Source organism: Phaseolus vulgaris, chromosome 4 (assembly GCF_000499845.2).
Source record: "Phaseolus vulgaris cultivar G19833 chromosome 4, P. vulgaris v2.0, whole genome shotgun sequence".
NCBI lineage: Eukaryota > Viridiplantae > Streptophyta > Magnoliopsida > Fabales > Fabaceae > Phaseolus > Phaseolus vulgaris.
Window position 1 is genome coordinate 29,579,290 of NC_023756.2, and position 10,745 is coordinate 29,590,034.

Below are 10,745 nucleotides of genomic sequence, written 5' to 3' on the forward strand. Positions count from 1 at the left end.
TTGCCTCCATTTGTCTCAATTCCTCATCTTGTTGTGCAGATATTGTTTTAACTTCTTGTAATTCATCAATGAAGTATGCTTTTGGAGGGGAATGACGTTTAGAAGGTGCTGAACTTGATAAGGTATCCATTGCAAAATCAAAACAGCAAACACAAAAAGAACAAACTATTGCAAGAAAAACAAGGTTAGAAATGGAACAAATATAGTGCTGGAACGAAAAATAAAAGACACTGAAATCACTCCAAGAAAGAATACTTCCCTCAACCAATATGCTCTTGAGGCCTTAATAACCTCAAATGAAAGATGTCAAAGCAAAATCACTCTATCTCAAAGCCAAAGCACCACAAAACTTAAAGAACAATAAAAGACAAACAAGAAAAGGTGTAAACAAGAAAGGCTATAACAAAAGGAATACAAGAGATATGACAAACACAAAGAAAAGTGAATAAAAGAAACACAAGAAAATAAGGTACTCAATGAAAAGGATGGCACACAAAAGAAACCTAGAGAAAAGCACTAGAATAGATGAAGAAAACAAAAACAGAACTACTGGAAAAATATTTTTGTGCAAACTGTGCCTGACTTCACAGATTTATCTTGAATTGTATAAAGCGAACTGGATTATGAAATTGGAACCAAAGAAAGTTCAAGATCTTATCTCAACATTGGCACTGGAATTACACAAAAACAGTAAGCCAATTATTTGCGATAAATTTTGCAAAATCACTGCCAGATTACCGTATTTTTTTGGCAGAATTACACACTGAACGTATTTCATTTATCATTTTTTTTGTACTTGGAATTTTGATGTACTTCTTTTTTCTACTTTTGTATAACACTTTGAAGAACTCAAATCCAGAATTTCAGAAATTTCCAGTAAGCAAATAAATTTCAATAAATCGAAACAGTCAGCATGTTTTGAAGAAAACAAGAATGAAAAAAAACAGAATTAAGAACTACAAAAGAGATAATAGAAATGATGTTTAGGAACTTGTATAGGTCTATTACACAAGTATGAAATCAATACTAAAAAAAAATGCACCAAAGGATCAAGAAACAAACACAAAAAACTGTACTGAACACAAAATCAAGAAACAAAAATTACAACAAAAGGACCACATAGAATTGATAACATTTTCTGAAGAAACATGACTTTGACAAAGCTTATAAGGATTCAAAAATGAAAATGACACAAACACAATGTAATAACAACAAGAAAACAGCAAGAAATACCCAAAATTAAACCTAAAACAGAAAGGTAACAACAAGAAAACAGCAAGAAATACCCAAAATTAAACCTAAAACAGAAAGGTAACAACAAGAATGTAAAGTTCTTGAATTAAAAGAGCCAAAACAAATCAAACACAAACAAGAACAAACCCAAGACTCATGATACCACATGATATGATTCCAATAACATGATAGAGATGTTTCATGGACATGTTATGGATTCAACTTGAGTTGGAGATGATTAGGCACTTTTTAAGAATTGGATCAATGTTCTTAACATTCAAGAACTCACCAAAACACAAGTAACCAAGCCAAACTCACATAGAAACCCATTTTGAACAACAACCCATGGATAGAAACTCAAGAACACAACATATAGCAATTATACCCATGGAGGACGTGACAAAAACAGCAAGAACAACCAATTTGCACCGATTAAAATTGAATATAAGTGCAGAAAATGAAAGAGGACATCATAAGGAAGAGATTGCACCGATTGAAAGTGAAAACAAACAAGTAGAACAAAAATGGGTAATTTGGAATGAAGGGAAAATGGATGAAGAAGATGAAATGAAATAGGGAACTTATGTGGTTGGAGTTCTTGAAGATGAACATGCCACTTGAAGGATGTAAGGCTCCAAGATGAGTGTAGATGCCGCCACTTGAGGTTCCAAGATGCACTCAAGATGAGACTAGAAGAAGAGAAGACACAAGTCTCTTAATCACTCACCAATTTGGGAGAATTTCTTTACTCAAAATATCAAATCTCTATTAGAAAGACTCAAGCCCTTCTTTTATAGGAGAAGGACCGGCCATGAGTGTACAAGAAGCTTACAAAGGAAGCTAACCAAGGTTACCTTGCAACTCTTCCACTTCTAGCGCCTAAAGTGGAGAAGGAAGGGATACCTTTCTAGATTTTTCTAAAGCGAATATCTAAAGATGCTTTACACAAGAGGTATCTTTAAGTTTCCCTCTTAGCACCTACCTAAACACTATTCTATATTATTTACAAATTTATACAAAATAAACTATAAAGAGAGATATTAATTGAAGCCCATTCTTGAAAGCTTGTAGTCTTCTTTTGGCTTTAGGCTTGGTCCTCTCTTTATTTAAATTCTTCTTTAATTTTTTAGAAGACTAGAAGGAAGAACTTCAAATGTTTGGGTGAATGACCTCTTCCTCCATTAGTAAAATCCTCTCTTATTTGATCTCTATCACAGGTATTACGGAATCCATGATTTCTTGCGAGAACGACGTCGGGAACTCCCTGGGCAGCGTCGCAGGTTCTTGATCCTCCTCCGCACGCTCGCCTGCGCGATTTTGTAGATCCCTGCGCAGTTTCTCATTCGAACGACGCAGTTCTTCGCTCGTTGACTGCGACGCTACCAAGTCAGCCTGGATGTGTTCTGTTAGAAAGGCTTTAAACTAGAGGGAAGGTGAATGGTTTAAAGAGGGTTTTCGCAAACTTTTTAGTCTAGAATGAAATTCCTTGGAGAAAACTTGATTCAAAATTCAGTTTGCCAAAAACACAAAGCAATTTAGCGTAGCACCAGAAAAACAATCGGTTGTTTCGCAGAAACAATCAGTTGTTTACACCAGTTAACAAATATACAAACTGAATTTAAAGAGTTTAAGGGATAGAGAGATTGCACACACAGGTTTATACTGGTTCACTCTTAAACCAAGAGCTACATCCAGTCTTCCCAGAAACCACTTGGGAATCCACTAAGTAACCAAACCTAGATTACTTACACACACCACCAAAGAAGTGACCTTGATCCCCTCAAGACACACACTTCCTTTGGCTCAGCACAAACACCACCAAGAATGTTGATCTTGACAACCTTAAGAGCACACAACACTTCTCGGCCTCACACACCAAAGTTTACACAAAGTACAGAAGGATTACACTTGTTACAGAATGATCTGAAATCAATACAAATGAAAATCCTATTCCACTCTCTCTTGATCAAAGTAATCTCAAAGCAATCTTTAACTCTTGAAAGCAAAAACAGTGAAAAACTCAAATCTGTTTTTCTATGATTAAAACTCAGCTCTTGTTTTTTACATAATCTGAACAAACTCTTTATTGCTTTCAAAGACTGGTCAAAGCATTTAAAACTGGAGCGCATTCAGTTATAAAATCATTTAAAGCTCAGTCAAAGCACAAAACCGTTTTCTGTTATGGTTTCAAAACAAACAATCGATTGAATGCTCGATTCAATCAGTTGTTTTGATTTGACAACAAGTCAACCACCAAAAACAGTTTTCTACTTTTCTCAAAACACCTAAGTATAAAACAATCGGTTGTTTCGACAAAACAACAGGTTGTTTTTTACTTAGTTTGAAAAACACTTTCAATTAAAAAGGTTTGAGAATACCTCAACAACAGCAAGCACATCCAGCCTTCCATCAAACTCAAAGGATTTGGATTCTTCAAAGCTTAAACACACTTGATTCAACATGTTCTTGGTTTGCTCTCAACGCGGCCATCTCTTCTTGAAGGGCTCGCATCGTCTCCATAACCTGTTGCAGGGTGAGGTCTTCACCCCCGTTTTGTGCAACAGGTCCCTGCCTCGTACTTCTCATCTTCTGGATCTGTCTGGTTCTTGCTGGTGGGGCAATGTTTTGTATCATGCCCCACGGTGGGCGCCAAATGTTCCTACCGGTTGACAAAATACGTCTTTGTGCGCCTACGTCACTCTCATGTCCAGAATCTCTGCGCTTCACACGTGCACTCCGACGCTCAAGTCAATCTTAGGGTTAGGAAACACCAAAACTGTATAACTGTCACTGTGTGTGTGTTAAGTGACGCAAATAAATAACGTACCTTGCTAAGTTTGTTGCTTTCCTTTATATAGACTGAAACTAGGGTTTCCTCTTTACCTAAAATGGGCTTTCTGAGGGGGTGGGCCCAGCACTGTTGTTACCCACTCTTAGGATAACCTAGCGCGTGGGTTCCCTAACTGGAGTGCAACCTCTGACGGGGTGACTTCTATTGAGGCACTTCAGCACTTTTATGTTAAGTTCCTCTTTGTCAAATACCTTTCCCAATCCAGTAAGATGATTCACAATGTGGATGAACCTTTTCTGAACATCAACAATGCTCTCTTCGGGTTGCATTCTGAAAAGTTCATACTCTTGGATGAAAGAATGTTTTCTTGATCTCTTCACATCCTCAGTGCCTTCATGAGTAACTTCCAAGACTTCCCATATCTCCTTAGCTGAACTGCATTGAGATATTCTGAAGAATTCATCCATTGTTAATGACGAAGTTATGATGTTCTTGGCTACAAGATCATATTGAGCCTTCTTCTTTTCACTCTCACTCCATTCAGATCTTGGTTTCACCACTTCTTCATCCTTGACAACCTGCATTGGCACATAAGGTTCATGGACCATAGCCTCCCAAATACACGAGTCAATAGATTCCATGAAAAATTTCATTCTAATTTTCCAAAAAGCATAATTCATCCCATTGAACATATGGGGTCTATTGATGGACGATCCCTCAGCAAAAAACACTTTAAACTCAGACATTATTGCAAACAAACTTGAGTAAAATACAAGTCCTAGCTCTTGATACCAATTGTTGGGTTCAATAGTGTCAAAGTTCAAGAGGGGGGATGAATGAGCGTTTAAAACTTTCACACATATTTGAATTTATCACAGAACAGAGACTAATAAATCGATTTATTTAGCAATGAACAGATTTATTTTTCTTACTCTCTTTAATGAAATAGTAACATAGTGCAGTGATTTCAAACATTGAGCAAGATGATCTGCAGGCAAAGTTCAAATTGATTTCCATAGGATAAAATCAGAGGGCTAAACAATTAATCACAACCCTAAAGACAAAAACCAATTCTCGTTTTTTAAGCCAATTAACAAATTGAGTTTACTTTTACAGAACACGAATTCCAATTATGTTCCACAACACATACAAATTTACACAGAAGTTCTTCAGAAGGTTTTCCAGAAAATCAAGAACGGTATAAACGTACCCAGAAAGAACAGATTCAAACACAATTGAATAGATTTATTTCTTGACAGATTAGTTTAATCAGCGATTATTGAGTGCAGGGATTAAGTGAGAATGAACACAAAACAATTATACTGGTTCACTCAAATGAGCTACATCCAGTCTTCACCTAATCCACTAAACCACAATTCAAAACAATTACAAAAACCACTGTTCTTGAACCCTACAAGAACATGTCACACCTTGCTGAAAAACACTATTCTAGCACACACAACTCTTCAACAAACCCTATCAAGAAAAGTTTACAAACGCACTTTACAAGGAATTGAAATATGAAACGAATACACCTGATAGAGAATACAGAAATCTGCCTTAGACTAGTAAAACAGATTGCTCACACAGTGACAACACCTCTAGCCAAGCTTTAGAACCAACAAAGAACAAACACACTTTGTAATTTGAAAAATCTTTCAAGAACCGTGCTAATCCTCTGAAATCTCTTATATCTTAGTTGTAAAACCAGTTTTCTCAATTATCTGAACAACATTCTAAAGCCAGAACAAACTCTCTTTTTATAGAAAACATTTTATAACAAACTTTCAAAAAATAGTTAAAGCTGTTACAAAAAGAACAAATTGAAAATAAAATGAACACATTTATTTTCAAAGGCAATGAGAGATTTTGTTAGATGTAGGAGACTTAGTCAAACACCCTGGTGCAAGGATAAAGCTGTAAAAAACCTTTCAAGAAAACGTGGCACCAGACTAAAAAGAATCTATTCATTTACAGAAGAACAAATTCATTTTCAAAACAATAACAAGAACTTTTTAATAAGTGAAACACAATCGTTTTGATGGAATGAAGACTTAGTCAAGATACTTGATGCATAAAACACGATTTTAAAAAGAACTTAATCAAAGAATCAGTTTAAGAAAATAATCTATTCATTTAGAGAAGAACATATTCATTTTTTATGCAGTAAAGGATATTTTTGCAAAACATGTGAAAAACATTTGCATAAAGCTTGTGCTTGCTCTTATCACATGGTTAGAGGTTAAGAGGTGAGTTACTCAGCAAAAAGCCTATTTTAAACAACTTCTAAGCTATACCTAAGACATCCTTAAAGCAAAAACAAACACTAAGGAAAAATACACATTTGGCTTCATCAAACACTTTGTCTTCAAGGGGCAACATCTATCTTCAACAAAAAGTTGGATCATGTGAGGAGGCTTCTCAAAGAACAGCTGTTGAAGAGGTTCTTGGAGATGAAAGGAAACATATATCCAGATCTTATTCAGGTTTTCTACACCAACTTGAAATTTGAAGGTAACAATCTTGTTTCTCATGTCAAGGGTGTGGATATGGAGATCACTCATGAGGTGTGGGCTGCTGTGGCTGGTCTAAAGTATGCTGGGTTGAGAATCAACACAGGAAACATTGGTGTGGTGGAAGACTTCAATAAGATTCAATATTACAAAAGTTGTTTGAAGAATCCTCATGCACAAGTAAGAACTTGTCGGTTGGAGGGCTGAAATTAAATGAAAGATCGTTGGCTCTCTTTGTCACTTGGATTCTAACACCAAGAGAAAGCAACCATTTTGTTCTAACTGAGGAAGATCTTGTCTACATCTACTGCATAATGAACAAAGTCTAGATTAATACGATACATATCATCAAGGAGCATATGCAAAAGTCTACGAGGTTAAGTGATTATCATTACCCTTATGCTATCTTGATTTCTAAATTCTTACATTATTTTGAAGTGAATCTTGAGGGTGAAACATATGAGTTGGTGAAGTCAACAATGGATATTTAAGCAAGATGAGTTTTACCAAGATCAATGGAAAATGGGCGAGTAAGAATGGTGGACAAGGTGGTTCCTCAAGTGGCCTTCATGATGAACATGGTGAAGAAGATCAAGAAGACGTTGAAGGTGCTGATATGGAATTTCCAGATACAGAACAACTTACTAATGATTTTGGTGCTGGGACAAGTGCTGGACATCAAGGAGATAAGACTCCTTCAATGTCATCCTTTGAAAGCTACATGGTGAATAGGCTAGATGGCTTTGCGGAAAATCAAAGGAATCTTCATGAATCTTTGTGTTTCAAACTTTCAGAACTTTGATAATAGATTTCAAAGCATGTATACATGGTTTCAAATGCTTGATGAACAGATTGAAGTTGTTCAGAATCAGATTTTTGAGTTGCAGTACGGAAAGGAAGATTAAAGAAAAACAACCGGTTGATTTCTCGAAACAACCGTTGTTAAGCTTGAATGTCAAGGATTTGTTGTTCTTTCTATCTCTGTATTGCTTTATTTTTGAACTATTCTGTTTAATCTCTTTCTAAAGTCTATTTGTAAAGACAAATAGGGGGAGAATATGGTGTTTGTGTTGTCTTACAAACTGTTATAACTCTGCTATTATTCTGTTTTTAATTTATGCGGCATTATTGGTTTGTATGAAGCTGTTTTTTGCTTTGTTTTTTGGCTGGTTTTTCTGCTTTTGTGTTTATGCAAAAAAACTAGTTGATATATGATCATAACCTGTTATGAGAGATGCTCTGGATTGCATAGTTTTTGTTTTGCAGGTACAGTTTCAGATTCAATCAAGATCAACACAAGCAACCAGGGATTTGTCTTCATCAAATAGGGGGAGATTGTTGATCAAGAGTGATCAAGTACTTTGAAGAATCCAAATCCCATGTGTTTGATGAAAGGTTGATGTTGCTGTTGTGTTTTGGAGGGATCTGGGTAGAATAGAATGTGATCCACTCCTTTGTTGAATCTAAAACTGATGTGATTTAAAATCTTTTAGATAATAAAGTGTTTTTCCAACTAAGTGAAAAACAACCTGTTATTTTGTCGAATCAACCAGTTGTTTTTCCAACTAAGTGAAAATGGTTTGTTTATGTTCAAACAAGCAAGAGAAACATATTTGAGTTTTTCAGTTGTGACAAAGTTGATTTCAAGATTTGAACATTCACATCAAGCTTTGAGTTTTCAAAGAGAGTGAAATAGGATTGCAATTGTATTGATTTTAGTTTGTACTGTAAACAAGTGTAATCCCTTCTCAACCTACTGTATTTCTGGTGTTGTGTTGCCAAGGAGTGTTGTGTGCTCTTGAGGTGGTCAAGATCAATACTCTTGGTGTGTTTTGCCAAAGGGAGTGTGTTTCTTGAAGGGTTCAAGGTCACACTACTTTGGTGGTTTGTGTGTTGTAATCTGGTTTACTTAGTGTTTTACCAGTGGTTTTCTGGGGACTGGATGTAGCTCTTGGTTTAAGAGTGAACTAGTATAAATTGTTGGTGTATCTCTCTCTTACCTTAAACTCATTTAAATTCTGCTTTAAGCTTTTTTGGTATAAACAACCGATTGTTTAGAAAAAACAACCGATTGTTTAGAAAAAACAACTGATTGTTTTTCTGTTGCTTTGTTGTTTTAGTGCTTATATTCTTGGCTAACCTGATTTCTGTTCTGGATTCACACAATTAAATTTTGTTAAACATTGAAAAGTTTTCAAAAACATCTCTTAAACAATTCACCCCCCCTCTCGTTTAAGGCCATATATTCTAACAAATCTGCTCATAAGTGGGTCATAAAATTCACTCCAAATCTTGCATCTGTATTCCCTCCACAGTTTCCCAATTTTAAACATAACATCTCTTTTAGCCAAGTCTTCATTTACTTTGAAAAAAAATTGAGACTTCAAAAAAAGAAAAGAAGTTAGTCCAAATGTAGTGAATAAATTAAAGTTATTTCAATGTAAGTTATATTACCTTTAGTGCACTCTCCCACACTGAATCCTTGTAAGTATCTGGCAAAGTTGACAACTTTCCAAAACTAATAGGGAACAATACATGATTTGTTGCTAGCTGTCCACAAACTCCAGCAAGTAGACCAGATGCTTCTACAATTGGTTGAAAATTGTCATCATAGTTCACCACCACACGTAATCCAGTAGGTAAGTTATGAGCATTCCTAACCTTCACCTTTAGTTTTTAACTAACTCCTTCCCCATCTATAAAAATCCAAATACATTATTTCATGTGCAGTGAAACTTATTACATGTAAAGAAAAAAAAAACAAAAGATTTTACCTATAGTGTTCTTGTCGGTTGACTTGAACGACAGCCTCAGGTCCCGATTGTCTCCTCCTTTAGTCGAACTTCCTTGGGTTGAAGAAGGCTTTCCTGCTAAGACAAAGGGCGCCCTTACGGCCATTTGCACTCCGACGCTCAAGTCAGTAAGGGCTAAAGAAACAGTAATGTGTGTAAAGTAGTTTCAGTCTTAGAAACGGCGTACCTTGCTAGGGTTCTTACCATTCTCTTTATAGGTTGTATCTAGGGTTACTTCTGTGATGTTGCCACGTCTCTTAGTGGGCTTAGGGTGATGTGAGTTGATTAGGAGATGAAACATCATATGACACTTTCAAGAATTGGATCAAGATTCTACAAGCAATTCAAAAACTCAAATCAAGAAACCAATGAGAAACCCATTTCAAGAACATGAACCGAATAGAACATCAACAAGTAATTCCAACCGATTAAAACAGGAACCAATGACAAACTATTGATGAGAAACATTCAATAGCAACATTTGACCAATTAAAAATCAAGAATAAGAAACAAAACATGTTTTTAGAGTTTTTGATATAGAATGGGTATGAAAGAAGAAGATGAAGATTTGAAGAAACTTATGTGGTTGAAGACAATGAGAGTGATCACGCCACTTGGATGGTGGAAGGCTCCAATATGAGTGAGAGTGCCACCACTTGAGGATTCCCAAGACCCACAAGATAAGACAAAGAGAAGGAGAGCAAGCCTCACAAAGAAACCACTCAAATTCAAGAGAGTAACTTCACTTTCAATTTCAATATTCAACTTATGTGTACAATGGCCAAGCACCTCTTTATATAATGTAGAGGGCTGGTCACATGAAAAGGAAAATGAAAATGAAAAGGCATAGGAAGGCAAAAATGAAAAGGCATATGCAAATGTCGTCCAACAAGTCACATGCTCCATGAAAAAAAATGACTTTTGGAACTACTCTTCATTAGTCATATGCTCATTTCCTTTATGTTCTATTTTAAAACTATTCTAAAGATATTGCAAAAAGATAAAGAAGACTAAAGATATTGCAACGCCTTCCCTTTTCAAGCTTCGAAAGGGAGCTTCTGACAGAGATAAACGTGGCCCCAGCCCAGCTACACCCCAACAGCTGGGCCTTCATCAGGGCCTTTAGCATTCTCTTCAGCCACTTCGGGTGCTACCCCTCAGTGGACGTCTTCCTCGACTTCTTTGAGGCGAAGAGCCCTGGGAAAAATCTCCAGGTTAGCTTCAGTGGGATTGCTAGGAGGATAATTTTGACTCTCTTCCAACAATCATACAAGGGGTTCAGAGGAAAATTCTTCAGAGTGTGTAGCTCTGAAGCTGACCCTACTGCCTTGGATGGTTTCCCCTTGTATTGGGTAGGGGAACTGAAGCTGAGGAAAGCCAAGACTTTGGACGAGCTAACCTCGGTTGATCACGAGG

At 36.2% G+C, this 10,745-nt stretch overlaps 1 protein-coding gene across 1 annotated transcript; it reads right to left on the minus strand.

Moving 5' to 3' along the window:
* Positions 1-4,176: 4,176 nt before the first annotated feature.
* On the minus strand, positions 4,177-4,770 carry LOC137838618 (uncharacterized). The gene has a single exon (XM_068647860.1). It carries the CDS (start codon positions 4,768-4,770, stop codon positions 4,177-4,179), a length of 594 nt encoding a protein of 197 aa, XP_068503961.1.
* Between the last annotated feature and the right edge of the window lie 5,975 nt (positions 4,771-10,745).